The following is a 22,539-nucleotide window of genomic DNA, read 5'->3' as shown; positions in this document are numbered from 1 at the left end:
GTAATAATAATAATAATAATAATTAACCAGGCTTGCCCAGCTCTTTCTTCACATGCCAGGGGCATCACTAGGGAGGTGCAGGGGGTTTGGACCTCACCAGGTGAAACCCTAAGGGGGTGTTGACACCACTGCTTCCTAAACATCTGCCTTTTGGCAGAAACAGGCTGTGGTGTTCTCCTACGTCCCTTTAAAAGTTGAAGAGATGTTGTAAGTGGGGTGAGGCTCAGTGGAAGGAGAAAGAAGAGGCCCCAGGTGTTTGTTTGTTTTTAATATTTTTAATTTAAATTTTTTAATTAAAATTTATTTTTTCAAAAATTTCTTTAAAAACACAAAGCCTTACCAAATGTTTTGCTTCACCCACATGAAACTATGTACATGTAAATACCTTTAGGCTGTGTGTATGACACTGTAATTTAAAGGGATAATTTTAATTTTGCTAATTTTGTTTTATGTTACAGCTATTGCCCTTACATTCAGTGATCTATAGGAATTATAATTTATGAATAACAGTACAAAAACCACTACTAAGAAGTCAGTGAGACAGGCTGACACCTTGAGTTACTGCACCGGGTGACGCCAACCCTAGTGATGCCACTGCACCTGTGCTTGCAAGTTTTTGCTAGCTTTTGGTGACCCTAAAGCAAACCTATCATGGGGTTTTCAGGTGGAGTTTGTTTTTTGTTTTCCTCTGAGGCTAGGACAGTGTGATATGCTCAAGGCCATTCAGTGAGTATCTATGGCTAAGTGAAGATTTGAACCCCAGTCTCCCAATTTGATGCAGCTGTAACTGCCATGGCTCAAACATATAGAATTCTTGGATTTGTGGTTTTATGGGATATTTAGCCCTCTCTGTCAGAGAGCTCTGGTGCCACAACAAACTGCAAATTGCAGGATTCCATAGGATGGAGCCATGGCAGTTAAACCAGTGTCAAATTGCATTAATTCTGCAATGTGGCAGCATCCCTAGTCCATCACTGAAACCACTACACCACACTGGCTCTCCCACCCCATAGGCTTCCAGTTTAAAAAGACATGATAAAAAAAGGAAAAGTGAATAGGGAGAGAAGCAGAGGACAGGATTATGTAGTCTTTGAAAGGCTCTGCTTTCCACCTCATCTCCAGCTTCTGGAAAGGCTACTGGTGGTGACACTTGATGAAGTACAAGCTGAGTTTCCCTTATCCAAAATGTGTGGGACCAGAAGAGTTTTTATTTCAGATTTTTTTCAGAATGAAATTATTTCCATATAATTAATAATATATCTTGCAGAGGTGTGCCACATCTAAACACAAAGTTCATTTATGTTACATATACACCTTAGATAACTATTCTGAAGGTAATTTTCTACACAATATTTTAAATAATTTTGCATATGAAACTAAAGTTTGTGTATGTTGAATAATCAGAAAACAAAGGCATCAGTATCTTAGCCACCAATGAAAAAATATCGATTTTGGAGTATTTCACATTTTGGAATTCTGGATAAGGGAGAGGCAGCCTATAATCCGATAGTGCTATCCTTTCAACAAGATTCTTCTTCTTCATCTTTGTCCCCTTCCCCTTCTTTTCATTCAGTTGTTTGTTCATTCATTCATATCCAGCCTTTCTCTCAATAAGGAGATTCAAGCTAACAACGTATTTAGAAATCAGTACAGATTAAAACAGACTCATTTGCCATAGGAAGAAAACACAATTGAAGTTAGACTTTGCCTCCTTCCATTCCATATTAGCTCTTCCCATATGAAGATGTTACTTTTTTCAGGGAGTTGGACATACCTACAACTATATAATTGACAGAAACCTTTCCACAGAGTTGTTGTTAATTCAATTTAACTCTTTGTTTTTTTCCTCTCCTCTTACTCTAGAAACCCAGCTCAGTTCGTATTGATCAGTTGGATCGTGAGCAGTTCAACCCTGATGTGATTACTTTCCCCATTATTGTCCACTTCGGGATACGACCTGCACAGCTCAGTTATGCTGGAGACCCACAGTAAGCTATTATTGTCAAATCTGAGGTTAAAAGCCTAAGCTTAAACCAGCCTTGTTGTTGATGCTTTGGTGCAGAAGTATCCAGTTTTGCTAAAGTGATTATGAATGCACACTTTTGGTTTATTTCTCTGGATCACATAATGAAAATATTGAAAATATATTCATTTTACCCTTCTAGGTAGTCCACAGCTGACTTTAAAAGAAATGTGCCTGAAATAAGGAATGGGAAAATGTGTTGGTTCCCCCCCCCCCCCCCCAATACACACAAACACACTGGAGTCTCAAACTTTTTCTGTCCCAGACCTGAAGAAATTTGCTCCTTTGGGTCAATTATTACCCCACTCCCCCACATACACACAAAACCAGCAACAGAAATGTATCTATCTTTTGCAGTTACCAAATTCAATAGATACAGTTAGTTCCAGCATGGAGGCAACCATAGCTTACTGTATATATGTTGAGGAAGAGCAAAAGAAATATGAATTCAACACTAACATGATGGAATTCAAGTAACTTGGATACAGTTTCTTTGGGAATATAGTCAATCAGAAAAGAGAGACCTCTGGGAATCCATTGGCTCCCTTCATCCTTGATCATGGGCTACGCTGGCTGGGACAGACAAGAAATGGAATACAAGAATGTATGGAAGGGTCCCCACCCCAGATATAATTGATTTTGGTATGGGAGAAGGATTGCTCTGCTGTCTGTATCAAGGCTTGTTTTCATATGGAATTGCTCAACAACTGATGTTCTCGACAAAACAGATCATGCACTGAGATGTCATTACTGAACCAATTCTCTCCTCCCTTCGCTGTCTCCCACTTCTTTCCTCCTTGTTAGGTACCAAAAACTCTGGAAAAGTTATGTGAAATTACGTCACCTGCTGGCTAATAGTCCCAAAGTGAAACAGGCAGATAAGCAGAAACTGGTGCAAAGAGAGGTACGTAGCAATTTAATCTGGGTTCACTTATGTCTTTGAATTTGATGCTTTTTAAAAAAAAATATTGCTAATTTGCTAATGAAGTCAAATACTGAACTTTTAAATGAAGACGATGTTAGGAAATATGGACCCAGCTCTTTGGAAATGACACAAAGTTTAAATGATGTTTCATTTATCACCCAGGGCTATGTGGACCTCCAGGTACTGTATTTTCCAGCGTATAAGACAATCGGGCATATAAGACGACCCCCAACCTTTTCCATTTAAAATACAGAGTTTGGGATATACTCGCCGTATAAGACTACCCCTCTTCCAATATGGAGGCCTGGGAATCTGGGAACAGGCCAGGCGCGCACCGGCTTCAAGGGGCCTCTGTGAAGGCCTGGAAGGCGGGAGGAGGCCGGCGGCGAATACACCAGGCCGCAGAACAGGCCGGGTGCTCGCGCCAGGCCGTGGGGTTCCCTTGTGGCCTCTGTGGAGGCCTGGGAAGGCAGCAGCAGGCCAGGCGTGCGCCAGCTTCAGAGGGCCTCAGGAGGCCTGGAAGGCGGGAAGAGGACGGCGGTGAACGCGCCAGGCCGCAGAGCTTCCTTGTGGCCTCTGTGGAGGCCTGGGAAGGCGGCAGCAGGCTGGGCGTGCACCGGCTTCAGAGGATCCTGGGAGGCTTGGAAGGCAGGAGGAGGCTGGCAGTGAACATGCCAGGCCGCGGAACAGACCAGGTGCGCGCGCGGGGATACGGGGCTCTCTTGGAGCCTGAGCAGGCAGGGCTTAACCCGGCGTATAAGACGACCCCCGACTTTTGACAAGATTTAAAAGGGTTAAAAAGTCATCTTATACGCCAGAAAATATGGTATGTTTTGTTTGTTTACATTGGTCTACTCCATATTAACAATGGGATGATTTGAAATACACAGAATTCTGTTTTGATCAAAACTTGGGGGGAGATTACTTTTTGGACTACAGCTCCCAGTGTCCTCAGCCAATAACTTTCCCAAGCTCTGGTTTTGATACCAAAGATGTATAGAAGTTAGACTATGATGAACTGGTTGAACAGTGGCCAACTTCCAGTGCGTTTCTTGCAAACAATGCTGGATTAATCTGATGCAATAAGGCATTTCCTTTGCTTGTTCATTTGAAATCTAGTGCTGTGTGAATAGACATCTTCCATTCATGTAATGGTATTTTCCTCTTCCCTCATATTCTATGTTGAACCCCCCCCCCATGCACCCACCTTCTGCAGTTGAAAGCCATTCTGTAAGCAAGAGAAAATAACTGGAACCACTCTATGTGTTTCAGCCTGATACAAGCTGTGATCCTAGTCAAGAGCTGTGTGTTTCTTCAGAGCCAATTTGTCCAGATTTGGGATATATAGTATGTAGCTGTTTGGTTCAGAGGTAGAGTTTCACTTGAATGCTATCCAGCATTTGTTTGCACAGCTTGAGAAAAGTGTTGCATTAGTTGGTACTGAGTACCCTGTCAGAAAAAAACACTTCATTTGTGTATGTTCCAGTTATGCTAGTGTAAACCCTCAAGTTGATTCCAGCTCTTATTTCTAGCTTTCTTCACAGTATAATCTGTGACTGTTTGCTCAGAATTAAGTATTTGGGACTGTCAATGGGACACATTCTTAAGTAAGTGTTTGTCAGTCTGTGACCTAAATCCCAAAAATTACCTGGGCTTTTTTTCCCCGTCTGTAATGCAGTGCTAAAACCCCCAAGCTATCATTTTGAAAAAGGATGATTCCTCCCCCCTGCCCGCATTGGAACAGACTATCTTTAACTTTAGTGAAGCCTTTCATTGCTGCAGTGGAGAACAAATGAAGATGAGAACTTTTTTATTAAAAAAAAGATTTCTCTCTAGAGAATAATGGATGAGTTATTGCTAAAATTATAGCAGATAGGGCTGCGGGTGATTACATTTTGTGGCAAAAGGAGAGAGAGCTACTTTGACATTTATCACTTACTACAACATAGATCTCTGTTTCCAGATTTTATCACTTGGGCTGATTGGTTTTCTTGTGAACATTTCTCTGGTTTAAATGCCAGCTCTAGTGTGAATCAGCTAGCTTCTCTCTCAGGTGCCCATCTACAATATGGTGATAATCCTGACATACCTTAAAGGTGGACTGCAGTCTGCAAAAGCTTATGCCATGTAAAATATATTAGTCTTTGAATTTCTACATGATTTGTTGCTCTTTTCCTCTGGAGGAAGATGGGTTCCTTTTATTCATCCAGTCCCAGTTCGCAAGGATCTTTAGTAGCCCTTTTTGGTTCTCGCATTTTATTATGTTCTATTTGGAGGTCCCAGGAAGGCTAGTGTTGTAAGCATGGTTCTTCTCTGTAATGTCATGTATTGTTGTATTCTGTTATAGAATTAGCTTCTGGGGGGATTTTCCTCTTCTCTGGTTGAACTGTATGTTTTATTATGAAACTCCAAAAAGCAGGTGAAAGATACTGATATATCTGGTGAGTCTTCTATGTGTTCTTTCCTCTGTATCAGGAGTATGGTATGTGTGGCCCTCCAGCTGCTAGTGAAAAGCAACTCAACATTAGTCCTGCCTTTGACAGAAAATGGTATAGGATGATAAGACTTGCAATTCAATGATGTCAGGGAAAGAGCCAGTATGATGTAGCAGTTTGAGAGGCTCAATCTTGGAAACCCACTGAGTGATCTTGGACAGCCTCAGAGGAATGTAATGGCAAACCTCCTGAGCATAAATTTAGCCAAGAAAACCCTATGATACAGTTACCTTAAGGTCACCATAAGTCTGAAATGACATTGAATGCACACAACAACAGCAACAACATCTGGGAGGTTACTTGTTCTCCACCCCTCCTCTCTACTCTTCAGCAAAGTAGCATTTCTTTTCTTTTTAAAGGAAGCATTGCAGAAGATCAGGCAGAAAAACACCATGAGGCGTGAAGTGACTGTTGAACTGAGCAGCCAAGGGTTCTGGAAAACTGGCATTCGCTCAGATGTTTGTCAGGTGAGATGAATCCCTTTCTGTATTGCTAGTGAATGAAGAAGACCCATTTTTGGACATATGTTTAGAAAGTAACATTCATGGGGACACCATAAGTTGAAAAGCAACTTGAAGGCACATGCACACACATTAAAACCTGTAGGAAATGGATAGAACAGGCATTAATGGTTTGAGGCAGAGCCTCTATCTTCTCCAAATCCCAAAATGTCTACTAAAATCTGGCTCTGAAAGTAGTCCTTACAATTCTTGTCTTCTACTTGGAAGTATGCCGGATGAAAGGTGAGAATTAAGGATGCACAGGAACCTGTTTAGGCAGATTTCTCTTTTTGTCTCTCTTTTCAACCGACTTTGCAGGGTTTGCAGGTTCTGAAACATTTACACTGGTGTATGGCTGTGGGGAGTGGGCAGGGAGGAGTGTGCATTTGAAAGTATGCTAAAATTGTTCACATTTCATATGTGCATAAACATTGCTTAAATACACTTTAGTCAGTGGCTGGGGAGAATGTATTCAAAGCATTGCATGTAGTTTGAAAATCATGCATATATTTGTTTAAAAAAACTTTAAAAATCAAAATCAAAAGAGGACATAGATTTGTCCCTGATTTAATAGGTGACCAGGGGTGGGTAGAAACATGTACATAATCAACGAGAGAGGCAATGTTCATAGAGCAATCAACATGTTGACCAGCCCTTAGCAACACTGAGGAAAAGCTTGCATGGATGATGGAACAAGGGGGACTATTAGTACACTTCATTTTATCCATCTTGTTACTTTGTGATTCTTTAGTTGTTTTGAGACTGAGGCAAATCAGCTGGAATTCATATAGATGCATTTCTCCCCCTCCCTAGATATTTTCCTCATAGCTTTTGTGTTTCTAGAATAAGTGTACTAATAGAGAATCCAAGTCAAACAGCATATTTCTGTCTTTTAACACTTATAAACAGAAATGTGCACAGCCTCAAAAGCCTTTGTGGTTTATCTAGTTAGATGGGATTGGGTTTCCCCCCCTTCTTTACTGTGGAATGGCAGCAAAGTGCCAGAGAGCAAGGGCTATGCTATATAGCAGAATCAATTGTCTTTCAGATATATAGATATACTGTATTTTCTGGCGTATAAGACTACTTTTTAACCCAGGAAAATCTTCTCAAAAGTTGGGGGTCGTCTTATACGCTGGGTGTCATCTTATAGGGCAGGTGCTGAAACTTCTGAGCCAGACTGGAGACTCTGCGGTCGCTGCATATGGTGGAGGGGGCTCAAAAACGGCTGCAGCCGCATCCCTACCTTATGCGGCAATCATATGAAAGCAGCTACCACTCTGATAGTCTTGGAGACAGGGAGGGCTGGGCAGGCAGGGAGAGCTGACCAATCCAAGCAGGCTTTGTGTACAACAAGGTTTCCTGCTAAGTACCTGCATGTCATTTGAATTAAAATTACCATATTGAAATCAAATCTGATTTTAATTTTTTTTTATTTGGTGTGCATTGGAAGAGGGGTAGTCTTATACAGTGAGTATATCCCAAACTCTATATTTTAACTGGAAAAGTTGGGGTCGTCTTATACGCCCAGTCGTCTTATATGCCGGAAAATACGGTAGATATATCTCCCCAAAGAGATGTCAGAAGGAAAGAGAGTCTCTCTCTCTCTCTGACTCTCTCTGTCTCTGTCTCTCTTTTAATGAAAGCTTGCTATTGGTGTTTTTCACTTTTGCTTTCTACCACATTAAAGAGTGGCAAAATTGAGTGAGTGTTTATCAAGGCTGTGGGCAAGTTTAATGCAGAGTGGTTTAAAATTACTGGCTTGCTATTTTTCTCCAAAGCCTAGTGGAATAGATTGCTTCAATACTGTAATAGCTTCAGTTTAATGATTTTAAATCAACCTATGTTCATATATTGTGAACAAAATTCCTGGGGCATGATCTGTGTCTCCAACAAGGGTAGACCCCATGCATGGAAAATCTCCAGAGGAAGTCACAGAGTCTACTTTTCTCTGGAGCTTGGGGAAGTTCCTTTTTCAAATGAAAGCTTCCAGATTTCCCCAGACTGTATAAACCTTAGATACATTGGCTGGGAAATTCTGTGGGCTGTAGTTCAGCCTCTTCTTCAAAACCTTTTGCAAACTCTAGCTTACTCTCTTTCCCTAATCTAGAAATTGTCAGTGGCACAGACTCTGTCAGTGCAGTGGAGTATATGAAACTGCAAGGGGATCTTGCATCTTTTGGCCCAGCGCAGCCAGTGCTTACAAGTCTCTCAGAATTTTCTGTGTACAGATATTGTACCTGTGATGCAAGTGGATCAGCTCCTTGTTATCCAAACAAAAATGTTTGAAATACCATTTACCAATTCAAAATACACTGGGCAGGTCCAGCGTATGCCTGATAATTTGTTCAACTGGAAGAGCTGAAACAAATCACTTCTCAGAGATGGAGACCCTGTGGCTCTACAGATGTTAGAAAGTAGTTCGCATAATCCATGAGCACTGACTGTGCTTGCTCAGGAAAGCAGGCACTGGAGTCAAGTGCCATGTGGAGGGCCACAGGTTCTCTATTTGGTGGTCCATAATATTTAAATAGACTGATGAGCAATGTTTCGTTTTGACCTTTTTTAGATTGTTGATGCACATACTTTCACATTGTGGAGCAGGACTGGGGAATGTGTGGCCCTATAGATGTTGCTGGACTGAAATTCTCATCATCCCTTACAATTGACTAGGGATCTGACACCCCCCCCCCTTCTAACAGTAATGGGGAAGAAAAGGGAAAAAATATATCATTCTACCATTACAGATCCAACTAAATAACCCCACTAAAATTACTAAAAACAACCCGACATATGTTACATTGTTTGATTACTTATTGCTCAAAAAAAAATCTATCACCTATATGTAATCTTTCAAAAATCTTCAATTAGCTTATCCTGTAAAACCCATGTTAATTTGGCCATTTCAGCTAAGGTGGTGACTTCAGCAATTCATTCTTCCATAGTCAGTGCGTCAGTCTATTTACAAGTTTGAGCAAACAACATTTTTGCTGCTGTTGTCATATATCACAGAAGCAATACATATTTATTCAGCAGTTGTTTATTGAGAGACAGTATAATTTAAGTAGCTAAAGGTATGAATTGTGAACTGCCTCTCTTCAAAGTTTCCGTTAGCAATCAAATTACTAGCTGACCTTGGAATAAGCAACTGATCTGTAGGTCTTGACCCTAGTCTATAATATGGGGATTATAGCTGTGGACTCTCTTACAGGATATTTATCAGGTTTACTGCAGGGGTGGACAAAGTGCATGGGCTGCATGCACTTCCCAGGCCCCAAAGTACAGCCCTGAGATTCTCCTTAAAAAAAAATTCAGCCATGAAAATCTCAAAATGATTCAAACCCACTACAAAATAGCCATTTTTCCTCCAGTTCCCCCCACAACACTAAAACAGTGGGAAAAAACAAATAATTGTCTCAAAATAAAATGGAGGTAATGCATTGTCCCTTCCGGTCACATCAAGTGTGCTTGTGAGGCCTGTTGGTGAGGAGCAGAAGTGAAAAATGGTCCCACTCCCTCCACAGTTTCCATCCCAGGATTAATAGTATGTCAGGTGTGGGCAGTTTGGCCATCTGAACATTGTGGACTACAACCCCTGTAGTTATAAACCCATTTCTTCAAATGCAGTACAGAATGATATTAAATCCTTGGGTACAAAATGTATTTATACAGTTGTAGGAGCTGTTTATAAATACGTTTTATAAGAAGTGAGTTTATAGCCATGAATGTTCATGCTAAAATAAAAACCAGTTAGTCTTGAAGATGGTGCTACATTCCCTTTTTTCTCCTCCTCCTCCCTTCCTTCTTTTTATGCTGCAAAAAATAGCATGGCTACTTTGAAAATTCTTGTCGTGTTTTGCTAGTAACTGTGCTGTCTGGAAATGTAGTTTTAAACATTTGGACAGCCTGAGATTCCTACCCCAATGTGTGGGAAGCACTTTGAATGCCTGAAATATGTGTTGTAAATGTGAAGTAATGTGCAAATAAAAACAACAATGAATAACAATCTCTCTGTCCCTAGCATGCAATGATGCTTCCTGTCCTAACTCACCACATTCGTTACCATCAATGCCTCATGCATTTGGATAAACTGATTGGCTATATATTTAAAGACCGGTGTTTGTTGCAGGTAAGCCAGTACTGAGTTCCATAGCATTTGTAATACTGTTGGTATCCACTTGAGTTTGGTTCTAGGACCCTCCTCTCCATGGATGCTCAAGTCCCATTGTATACAATGGAGTACCAAAATGGTGTATGTCATATAAAATTGCAAAATCATCATTTTTTTTTACTTTTTCAATTTTTCTTTTTCTTTTTCTTTATTATTTTATTTTTGCAGGAAGGGGGGGTATTTGCAAGCCATGGATGGTTGAATTCGTAGATGCAGAATCTATGTCTATAGATGGCTTATTGTACTTGAAAGACCCAAGCTGTGTTGTGATAGATGGAAAGGATGGATATTTTCATACATCTGTATCAGCCTAGAGCTGGGATACTGAAAAGCCTGTGTCTGAGATGGAGACTAACACAGTCAGGGAATCAGGAAAAGTCTCTGTAGCTGAAAGCATTTGAAGTTCATGGTCAACCTTAGTAGTCACAGAGCATGTAGAGTGGGCCAGTTGAGCATACGAGAGGGAATGTCATGTCAGAATACTGTACTGTGATTAGGCAGCTCCTGGTTCAAGAACACACTGAACCAAAAAACTCACTGGGTGATTTTGAGCCTTTGTTTTCAGGTTGTTGTGAGTGTTGCATTTTGTTTATCTGTTCCTTTGGTTGACATCCCCTCTTTTTCCCAAGATGGCTCACAAGGAAATTAAAGCAGATAATAGGTAAAGATACATAAAGATAGGAACAGAGTAAATACACAAAATGTTATTGTATAAAATGCAAACTAATACTGAAATACCACTGAGTTTTTAAAAAATATTTTAAAATGCAGATAGAAAAATAACTAAGGGCTGGTGGATTGGGGAGTAAATTAATAAGAGTAAAATATTCAGAGTGGGAGAAGAGGTTGAGGAAGATAGAGAGAGATATAAAAGAAGAGATAGACAAAGTTATTAGAGGAGGAAAAGCTGAAGTAAAACAGAACATGTGGTGCTGATTGGGACACATGGTACTGGTGTGTCCCAGATTCTGGAAAAGTTACATTTTGGGGCTACTGATACCACAATCCCCTATTCATCATGGCCAGGTTGGCTAGGAGATTCTGGGTGATTTAGTCTAAAAATGTCAAATTCTGGTCCAGGAGTCAGGAGACAACTGGTTGCAGCAATAGTATCCCAAACAGAAGTTACTGGAAGCACAGGCAGGTATTACAGCAGGAAATACAACTGTGTGTCGCAAAGGGCCCTAAAGTATAACACCAATGAGAGTGAGATTAATGCAACTCAACTTGAAACAATTTGTGAATCGCTGTTTGGAGCCTTGGAAACATTTGTCGAAGTAGAGCCCCATGACAGGTAAAAATTCTGATCAGTTATCAAAACTGGGTGCTGATGTTGCTCATTACAACACTCTGCTTGGCTGAACTTCTTGTGGAATTTCATGGCAGCTGTCTTAGTTAAAACATCACAGTATTTGAATGAACAAGACATGTTTCTGAGTTTATTACTACTTTTGGATTCTATGTTTTAGCTTGCAATGACTCATCCAAGTCATCACTTAAACTTTGGGATGAATCCAGACCATGCCAGAAATTCCTTATCAAACTGTGGGATCCGGCAACCCAAATATGGAGACAGAAAAGTCCATCACATGCATATGAGGAAAAAAGGTATTTGTAGTATCCTTCCTGATGATACCATGATTAAAAACATGGACAGTGTTTCACATGCTGCTTTCTATTGATCTGAATCCCTTTGACGAAGAGGTGGCTAGCTGAGCAGGCAGAGTTCTTGGACTTCAACTGTTAAAGTATATACTAGTAGTTAAAATATGAGGGGAAATAATGTAACACCATTAGAGAAGATCATCAAAAAGATGCTAATTGAAGGCAAAGGTATTTTTGGATTTATATATAGGGTAATATTAGAGCATCAGTTTAAAATCGTAGACATTTTGAAAGGAGTTTGGGAAAAATATCTAAATTTAACAAGCAAAGATATACAGTTGTGGATACAAGAGGTTAAGAGAAACAAGCACACTAGAATAAAAGAGCAACAGATGAAATTAATAAGGCGATGGTACAGGACCCCTTCTCAAATAGCACTTTTCAATAAAAATCTATCAGCTAAATGTTAGCACTGCGGTGGATCCAAGGGTTTTTACATGCATATGTGGTGGGATTGTCCGTGTCTTCAGGAGTTTGGGGGTGAAGTGATAAAAAGAGATTAATAAAATTATAGGCAAGGATGTTCATTTGAGCAAAGAGAATTATATAACTTTAAATTTGAAGAATAATATAATGTGATAGCATCAGGATGAAAAGAAAGTAAAAAACTGGAACTTTGCCAAGGTAGATAAGTATTTGGCAGATAACCTGTTGTTTGATATTATTAGAGATAGAAGATTAAAATATACTGGAGAAAGGAAAGTAGAAGCTTGGAATTTGGGTTGGAAAATCCTGCGTGAGAAGGTTAAAGGGAATACGGAGTACAGTGAAGTCAATAATGTAATTGAATCCCACGTATCGAATGTTAGGTATTAATTGCAAACAATGTATTGATCCTTAACTCTTTCAAATCATGGGGGAGGGGAGAGCAGGGAATGGGGCATATGCAACATTGTATATATGTTAAAATAATTTAATAAAGACCTTGCACAGAAAAATAGAAAAATAAAAAAATAAAAAAGAACCTAGAAAAGGTGAATAATGGCAGGACTGAGATAGGAAAACTGTAGCCAGATAGTTGTTCCATAGCTCCACAGACATGGCCGAGAGCAGAGGCGCTGAATAGCAGTGGTGATATATCAAGCTAGGTCATAAACTTGATAAGCCAGCTGTATCTTGGACAACAGCGAGGTATAATGGATTGTAATGGAAAAAACTTCAGTGTAGAATGGAAGTCGTTCAATAGATCAGTTCACATTTGGTTGATTTTTAATATTGTTTGTATTTCCCAGGCATAAACACCTTGATCAATATTATGTCACGTCTTGGACAAGATGATCCAACCCCTTCAAGGTACAGAAATAACTTAATGTGTTGGTTGTGAAGGGTGGACTGCACATTCATGATGGTGGTGGAATTGAAATCACAGTATGGCTCTATGGATGCTTTGGTCCAGAGAATGCTTAAGACTGCAATGCAGCAAGATACTGTAATGTGAAAGACTGAGGAATTATGAATTGCCCCAGAGACAAAAGTAAATGTGGTTCTTTGCAAACCATGGCTTGCAGTTAAGACAGTCACAACAATGAATATTTTTCCTGCCTTTGTTTGTTTAAAAACATGTGTTGCTTGCATTTATTTACTACATACATTCTCTCTGTGCTTGGTAGCTTTAAATATGATTTTATGTTAGGTCAGCATCTGTGTGAATCTATTTTAACTGGTATTTGAAACCAGAGTTTGATAGTGGGCTTGTAAACTGTGGGTTTGTGGTTATACAGTATTTAACCATTCATAGAATCAGCAGGGGAAAGAGGATGTCCAGCTGGATGAGACCTGAGAAATACTGTGTGCTTCTGAACTTGCTCCGTGATTTGCAATGCATAATATGCAAGGAACTACATGTGCACTATACCTGTGTATTGAAAACACAGTCTTGGGTGGCAGAAAACACAGCATCACCACCACCCCAGTTATTGCACTGAAATTGCCTCCCTCCTTCTGTGCTGGGAAAATTACCAGTTTTGCCCTGGTAAATTAGATAAGTCCCTTTTCCTCTAGTAAAAGTAACAACAACAGCAACTTGTTCATATGACCAGCATGAAGTTCATTAGAAGTTGGGGGAATGTGTATGCAACTTCCAGTAGATAATGTTGCATTGGTATTGGCACTTAAACTCTTTACACTTAAACTCATTGCTGGCTCTGCATGATGAAGGAGTATTTCTGGGTGTCCCTCCTTTAATCTATGTATATTGCAAATTCTGTGAATGGATGTTCCATTAAGAGTCCCAATGGGCTTGATGACCCAATTTCTTCATTCTTCTACCTCATGCAAGAGAGAAGAATTAGGCACTTAAATATACAACATTTTGTATGGATGTTCCAGATTTGTAGTTGCGGGGGTGGCTTTGGTACCCTTGTCTACAAAATTCAGAAGGGTTAGCTTTCCCATGAAATGGGCATAGAAGGGGCCTTGTTGCTTCAGAACCTGAATCCTGCTCAGAGAGGGTTAGAATCTACCAGCAGAAGATTCTGGGTCTGTAACTCCCTAAGACCACATTCCCTGTAGACTACAGGTAATGTGTGAAGCAGACTGTCTGCTGTTATAGGGTGAGTCTCCCTTTTCTGGAATTCCAAAATGGAAATGTTCCAAAATCCCAAATTTTCCACTTGGGTGGCTAAGATACTGACACTTGGGTGACTAAGAGAGTGACACCTTTAAATATCTCAAGTCTGTTAGAAAGAGGAGGGTGCAGACTTACTATCTGCTGCTCAGAGCGTAGGCATTAGGTCTATTTTTTTAAAGTTACAAGAGGGTAGATTTCAATGGAACATTAGAAGGAATTTCTTGACAGAGTAGTTCGGCATTGAAACCAATTGCCTAGAGAGTAGTTGGTGGGAATCTCCTTCTATGGATGCCTTCAAAAAGAGTTTGAACAATTACCTGCTGGGGATGCTGTAACTGGAGATTTTGCACTGAGCAAGGGATTGTATTCAAAGGTCCATGGGACCTCTTCCAACTCTGTGTTTCTATGATTCTGTGATCCATAGGATCCCCTATGGTCTGCTGGCATGGTGGCATGTCTTCAAGTTCTTTTGGGAAGGTCTTTATTTATAAATTGAAATACTGTTATGCCACCGTTTAGTCAAAGATTCTTTGGGTTGTGTCTGTTGCTTTCCACCAATGTTTCTTGAAGCTTCTGCCTTCAGAGCATGTGTTTATCCACTACGTTCTGCCCAGGTTTTGGAACTGTCACTTTTTTGGAGCACAATTTCCCATATGGCATAGCCATTGGCCTTCCTGACTAGAAACAATTTTGGGATTTATACTGTTTTAAAAAAGTGTCTTGACTGTAAGAATTTTTTGACAATAGAATAAATTGGTTGGAGGTTCATGGACTTTCCTTCTTTGGAACTCTTTAAGCAAAAGTTGGATGGGCATCTTTGAGGAGTGCCTAGGTTGTACGTTCCTGCATGGCAGAGGGGTGAAGTGGATAATCCTTGCCATCCCTTTCAACTCTGTGTTCCCGTGATTATACCTTTTTCAGGCTCTGGTCTTATCCTAAGGAACTCTATGTTTGGGGGAAATGTAGCCATCCAAAAGGGGCCATATAATGAAACTCTTTCAAGGGCTTATAGGGATGAATGGGCAGGCCTTTTCTCTTGTCTTCCCTCATGCTATTTCACAAATCAGTTTCGGCTTAACTGGTGCTGTACCAATCTTGGCATTTATCTTGAGACGTTGTGTAATTACAGCAATGTAAAACAGATTACAAGTTTTGTTGTTGCTGTTGTTTTACATAAGATTATTGGGGGGGGGACTACACCCTCTTCCCAGTGGGTAAGAACAATCTAGTCTGATCAATTATTCATTTCCTTTCCCTTTTCCCATTCTTAATTAATTCGACTGGAAAAGCTATACTTCTGAGATTTGTAATTGCCTTTCTGTTTCTTACTTTCTGTAAGAAGAGATTTGTGCTTATATAAATGGTACCTCCAAAAGATTTTTTTAGAAAAAAATTAAAAATGTACAGGTGTTGCAGTGGGGTAACTGGTTATTCCATCGACTGGCATACTTTATTCCATTCCTTTCCCCATCTCCCATCATCAGACAAGCAGCTATTCAGTATTTCACTCTTCAGCAAATACTGAGGTTCCCTATGTATGATAAAACATCCCTCTTGTTTCTCTGTGGTCCCCTTTTAACTACAATACTTCAAGGACTCAGCATCAGAGATCACTTTTGGAGGGTGTAGGGGATCAATGAATTTGCTCTCTTTCTCCTTTTCAAGAGGTTTACTCATTTTACAAAAGAGATGTTCAGGGTAAAGGATGAAGCAAAGCATTGGCACAATCCTTATCCAAAAGGAGTAAAAAGCAAAACAAAAGCAACTTGCTTTGAGTGAGTTGTGGGTAGATTGTTTCACTCTAATGAGAATTCCATTGTACATGAAGGGTTTAATGTAGGCTTGTACTTCCTGGAATCACTAAGGTTTCTAGTGTGCTTCTCTCCCTGGGGCTAGGCTACTGAGAACCAGAGTAATTCTGTCTCCTGACATCATGGTTTACTGCAAATTGGCAGCAGGTCTTTTTGTCCCAATGTATTACATTGGCTGGGAGCAGAAAAAGGACCCTAATCACACACACACAAAAAAAAGCTTCCTTGAAACAGGTTTTTTTCCAACCTCCTCCCCACCCTTTGTCAATAAAAAACAGAAAAGAAACAGCAATTAGGGATATTTCTCATACCTCTTTAGGTGAAGCTGTTTTAGAATATCTGGGTTGAATGTTTAGTTATATATAGATTCTAGAAGAAAACATGAATTCCTCTGGAGCATCATTGCAGACCCTTCTCTGTGTGTTTGTGTGTGCGTGTCTGCATGCATGCCATTTGCTGCCCACTTGAGGCAAGCACCACACCTCACTTAATGGCAGATCTGATCCTGTATCATTATGGGTACTGGAGGCTTGGGTTCAGGTTTCTGGTGAGCCACCCCTCATCTACTGAAGGAAATTTAAACTAAATTTATTTAAAATAAATGCACCTTTGTCTCCCACTGTGACAGACCAGGAGCTGAACAGAATGACAGCTCTGTACTCTTACACTCTAATGTAGCATCCTAAAAGTTGCCCAATCATGCATACTTTGTGTATGTGCTGAGATAACTTTCCATCCAACTAACTTTCTTAGCCAGTGATTTTCTAGGCCCAGCATCAAAACTAGCCTTCTTACAGACTCCTTCCATGTAAACAACTCAGTCATCCTTTCTTAACCCTTAGTTGTCAAAGAGCAATATGACATGATGATTGTGACCAGCTTGTTTTTCTGGAGGAAAGTCTATAAAACTAAGGCACACAATTCTAAAGAAATGCAAACATTTTTCTAAATTAGCTCAAGCCATAATAATGTCTCTTTCCCTTTCATAGCTCACCAAAGGAATCTTACAATGGAGGCGCATATGCATTTGTAACATCCCCTCCTCTTTCCCTATCTGTGATACTTGTGATGCATCTCAACAAATGTTGTCCTTTATTGCCTATTTATGGAGTGTACCACATCCTGGATAGAGGTCTCTTGACCTTTACATGTTTTTAACCTAGCTTCCATCTCCCACATCAGGCATACACACAAGACATTGCTAGCAAAAGGCCAAAACATTTACAGCAGTCTTAGACCAAATTAGACTGAAGGTCCAGCAAGCTCACTATTACATCCGGCTGCTCTTAGATAAGAATCTGTCCTAGTCCAACTTGGAAATGTTTGTGATTGAAACTGGGGACCTTTCCATGAAATGTGTGTGCTCTCACACTGAGCAGTGATTCCCCTTCTGTCATGTACATGTAAACTAAGGGATGAAACAGATGGTCAAAAAGAGCTGGCTTCCCAGAGGACTGGGGGCATGCCCCCATTTCGCCGGGAAGCCGCATGGCTGACAGCACGTACATCGGATTCATGACATTTCAACAGTGCAGCATTTATACACACTGTGCCAAAGAAACACTGAAAAAATGCTGCCATGGAAGCAAAGGTGCCCTTTCCCCAGTACAAAAAGTAGTGGCTTTCTGCTGCTCCTTTTTGCCCTGGGAAAAGGCTGGACTAGAGGTGTGGTGTGCGGTTGCTGCAGCCCCAACCCAGTGAGCAAAGGGGCAGTGGGAAGCTGCTCTTTACCCGCCATGTATTTTGCCCCTAAGAATGCAAGAAAAGATAGAGAAGGTAACAATATTGAAAGAAATAGTGGGTGTAAACTTTGCACAATATGCTTTCTTTTTTCCCCACAGGCACAGTGCAAAGAGTGTGTATATGGTCTAGGAGGAGGCATTTCCTTTAAATCATCAGGAGTAAAGGCAACGAGGCAACGCATGGAAAAGCCGGTCTCAGCATGCCATTGCACATCATTATTTCCCCCCTTTTTGTTAATAAGTTGACACCAAATGATGATCAGCCTTATTACCTTTCAGGCTGCCTGTGGTTTTAGTGCTGCGCAGATGAAACACAAATATTCACTGTCATGCATCTGAGGCAGTGTTAAAGAAGGAAGACAGCAGGAGTCTAAGTCTTTCTGCTTATTGCCCAAGGAATTGACCAGCAGCTGGATTTTCCCTTCCTCGTTCCACTAGTTACTGATGTGTATCAGAGTCACATCTAACAATTTTTGTCTTTGTTTGCAGGATTAACCACAATGAACGTTTGGAATTTTTGGGAGATGCAGTGGTTGAATTTTTAACTAGGTACGTATCAAGTTCAAACCGAATGTATGTTCTATGACAAATCATGCCTAGCTCATTAATAAAATCCAGTACATATCAAGGTATCTAATGGTTGAATGATGGTACATTCTACCACCTGATTTTATTTTGTTATTGTTCAAATAACAAACACATAAGATCTCTGGCTTTTAACAAGACCCACATACACACACTTATGCATCACTTCTAATGTGCCAAATATTATGTAATTTAATGACTGTTTCATATCTGTGGGAGCTAGATCACTCTTATTCCTGCTTAATAGAGGTATGGAAGCCCTTAGAGCAGGCCTGCACAACATACAGCTTGGGAACCGCATGTAGCCTGCCAAAGGATTTCAGGTGGCCCGTGAAGACGTGGAACAACGTTAAGGGTCTTCCATTGCCCAACTTTCCTACAAGGCTCCTCCTATACCTGACTTTCTCCTGAGAAGGCCAGGTGATGGAGGAGGAAGAGATGCAAACATTTGCCCCTCAAGACTCCGCCATAGCTTGGCCTCTCCCAAGGAGAGGTCTGGGCAGAGAAGGAGAAGGACAGACAAGGTTCCTCTGCTGCCCTGCTTTCTCCTAAGGAAAGGGCTGGGCAGAGCAGGAGGAGGATGGAACTAATATTAATATTATTAATTATTATTAATTAATTAATATTTAATTAAAACCTATCTGCGGCCCAAAAAAGTTTAGCCTATTTTAATTTTGGCCCCTACCTATGGCCAAGTTGTGCAGGTCTGCCTTAGAGAGTTGCTTGCCTCCAAATCCCTTTTTTTGAAAATGAAGTGGCAGTGTTTGGTCAAACAGGCTACATAAGCGTCTGCTGTTGCTTATTTAAAAAGACATATAGATAATTTTCCTAATGCAACAAGCATATTCAAATCTGGATCTTATGTTTAGGGCATAAATCCATATGGATTTCTAAATTTGCTATTCTAAAGTTGACCATACTGGAATCTTGCCAGGATGATCCTGATAATTGCCATAACAGCTGAAATCAAACAATATGCCACTCCATCTTTCAGATATGGCCTGAATGTTTGCTGTAGAAAGTATTGAGAGGGTTGAATTCCTATATAAGGACTTGCACAGAATTCCTACAGAAGTGCAGAAGTAGGCAGTTTGGACATCACTATAAACCAATTAGTGGACAACCTGTAGGAATGAGGGACCAGATCACTTCCTCTCCAAGTCTTGAGCTCTACCCATATCTTTCATCTAAAATTGGCCAATCATTCCCAGACCCAAAATCCTCTAGATGGTACATTTAGCCAGTTGAAGTCATTTTAGGACTCCTTGAACACATTTAAACTTGGGAAAGCTTTTTTTTTTTCAAAACTTCTGGTTACTTCCATTATTTCTAGATTTGGACACAACCCATCCACCCACAAGTCATGTTTTACCCACCACTGTTTTAAATCAAGTTTTTGCATTACATATATGAGCTATGATGGGCCTTTTCTCTCCTTCTTTTCAGTACCAGGTGAGAGTGAAAACTTCACCTTGAATTTTTAACTAATATTCTCTATGAGAAACAGGATGGTATAGTGTTTTGAGCATTGGACTCTGACTCTGCAGTGCAGGGTTTGAATCCCTGCTCAGCCATGGAGATGATCTTGGGCAAGTCACAGTCTCTCAGCCTCAGAGGATGACAGTGGCAAACCTCCTCTGAAGAAACTTGCCAAGAAAATCCCCTGATAGTTCTGCCTTAGTGTCACCATAAGTCAGAAACAACTTGAAGGTACACAATAATAACAACATTCCCTGCATCATCTGAATGTTGAAACTCTAGATGGAACTGAAAGAATTCAGAACAAAACTGTAATTTATGATCCTGCCTTGTTCTTGAGTTTTCCAAGGGTAGTATGATTGCTTTAAAACTGTAAGCAAATAGTTTCATTCCTATGCTCTGCCACATACTGGAAGGGAGGAGAGCACACACAAGCCCATGTTCAAGATCTCCCACTGTGGGTAATGATTTCTATCCATAGTAAGGAGTCAGTGAAAAGGTAGAATTCAGAAATTAAAAACCCACTTCCAAGCAGAGATTTGAAGTGATGAATTTTACCAATGAAGAATAGTTTATTCCCAGAACAGTGTTTTAAGTGGAAGCAAATATGCAGGGAGAAGTTGCTTTATTGTGCTGTTTGCTTTCGTCGGATGTATTTCTGCTCATGCATTTTGCATTGCAAGTCTTAGATGGGGAGTATTCATTAGGAATTTAAATCATTTTTATTTCATTTTTGTTGAGAAGAACCAAAGGGTTTCCTCCGCTCTAAGACAATGTTATGACAGGGTTGTGGTGGTGTTTGCATTTTTTAAAAAAACAAAACCATTGTGGAAGTACCTTGCTTTTGCAACAAAAACAATATCTCATCCAGAAAAGAGTAAGCAAGGTGCAAATTGCACTGTTTTCTGTGGGGGGAAAATTTGGCAAAGGAAATGCCAATATGCTGGCATTTCCTGCCCCCCCCCCAAAAAAAAGCCTTGCACTGGTTGACTATTTCTTTCAACAGTGTGTCACAGTATGTCAAGACACCCTTTTTTATCAAGGATGGTACTGTATTTTTTACATCCCTAACACTCGCCATTGCCACACAATTTCTGTAAAAGTGAGTTACCAGTAGACTAGAGATTATTCAGCAGTTGAACATAGACAAGAACAATGTATTGGGAGATCTGGGAGTGTCAGCAAAAGCAGCAGCTTCCCAATCTCCTTCCCTTGGCAGTCTTTACTAATACAAAGCACGTGACATGTTTTTGTGGGTTTTTTGGGCTCTGTGGCCATGTTCTACAAGAGTTTATTCCTGACCTTTCTCCAGCATCTGTGGCTGGCATCTTCAGAAAACATGTGACATGTTTTTGTGGGTCTTTCCACAAGGAGGACCAAGGAAACCTACTATGAGATGATGCCATGATGAGCATCCATGGGTATGCCAAAACATAGGTTTTTCAGCACGGTTGGCATTGTGTATGTGTACGCTGGTATTTTCTTTATATGGAGAACTTGAGATGAAATGTATTTATTTATGCAGACAAACTCTTCTATTATCTTAGGCTGCATCTGCACTGTAGAAGTAATGCAGTTTGATACCACTTTAATTGCTATAGCTCCATCCTATGGAATCATGAATTTGTGGTTTTACAAGGTCTTTATCCTTCTCTGCCAAAGAGCTCCTCACTTTGGAATATTTCTCTGGCCGACGCATCTCCTAGGGGTTTGATTTTTGCTCTGGGAGAGCTGTACCAGTTGTAGAAGTCCTGGCTTTGCGTGTCTTTTGTGGCATGTTCTCCTTTTGCCTCCCTTGTGAGCCTTCCCTGCAGTCTTTCCTGGCTGCTGAGGGAAGAGTGTGCAGTCCAGGGCTTTCTTCCAACTTAATATCTCCTAACTCTTCTAAGTGGAGACTGCTGAGCGGGGAATAACGGGGTGGCCATGAACCAGTTTGTTGTTGCTTGGTAAACAGTAGAGTGGGAAAGACGAAGATGGCCTTGGATAGTAAGGCTACTGATTCCTGCTAGTGAATGGTTTTCCATTTCTCTTCTGTCCCAAGCAATATTCATGTTACTTATTTTGTATCGGTAGATAATATTGTAGCAATAGATGTAATTATATATTTATTAGTATTTATTAGTTATATTTATATCCCACCTTTTTTCCAGTGAGCAGTATATATGGTTTCCTCCTCCTCACTCCTTTTTTACAGCAGCCCTTGAAATAATTGATTAGTCCATTGTTCCTATTAATTGGTGATGATTGTTATGTGCCTTCATGTCATTTCTGACTTATGGTGACCCTAAGGTGAATCTTACATGGGGTTTTCTGGAAGTGAGAATGTGAGACTTGTCCACGGTCACCCAGTGGGTTTCCATGGTTGAGTGGGGAATCAAACCCTGGTCTCCAGAGTCACAGTCTAACATTCAAGCCACTGCATCATGTTGGCTGTTATTAATGTTTTACCATTGTATAACGTTTCATGGGCCATTTAAAAGAATGAGATGTTTCTTTTGTAATCCCACATCCTTGCAGGGATGACTTGAAAAGTTGCATATCCACATTGCCTTTTGAAATTTAATGCCATACTGC

At 40.4% G+C, this 22,539-nt stretch overlaps 1 protein-coding gene across 1 annotated transcript in view; it reads left to right on the top strand.

Annotated features, from left to right (window-relative positions):
* DROSHA (drosha ribonuclease III) overlaps nt 1-22,539 on the top strand; it is a 118,099-nt gene that overhangs the window by 31,571 nt on the left and 63,989 nt on the right. Inside the window, 7 exon segments of the mRNA XM_042461782.1 lie at nt 1,864-1,988; nt 2,828-2,927; nt 5,803-5,910; nt 9,965-10,072; nt 11,584-11,722; nt 13,012-13,072; nt 18,391-18,450. Of these exon segments, the coding sequence (XP_042317716.1) occupies nt 1,864-1,988; nt 2,828-2,927; nt 5,803-5,910; nt 9,965-10,072; nt 11,584-11,722; nt 13,012-13,072; nt 18,391-18,450 (701 nt within the window).

The sequence above is a fragment of the Sceloporus undulatus genome, chromosome 4 (assembly GCF_019175285.1).
Source record: "Sceloporus undulatus isolate JIND9_A2432 ecotype Alabama chromosome 4, SceUnd_v1.1, whole genome shotgun sequence".
NCBI classification, from domain to species: Eukaryota; Metazoa; Chordata; class Lepidosauria; order Squamata; family Phrynosomatidae; genus Sceloporus; species Sceloporus undulatus.
Note: the sequence above shows the minus strand (reverse complement) of the source record. Positions and strands in the feature narration are given on the sequence as shown.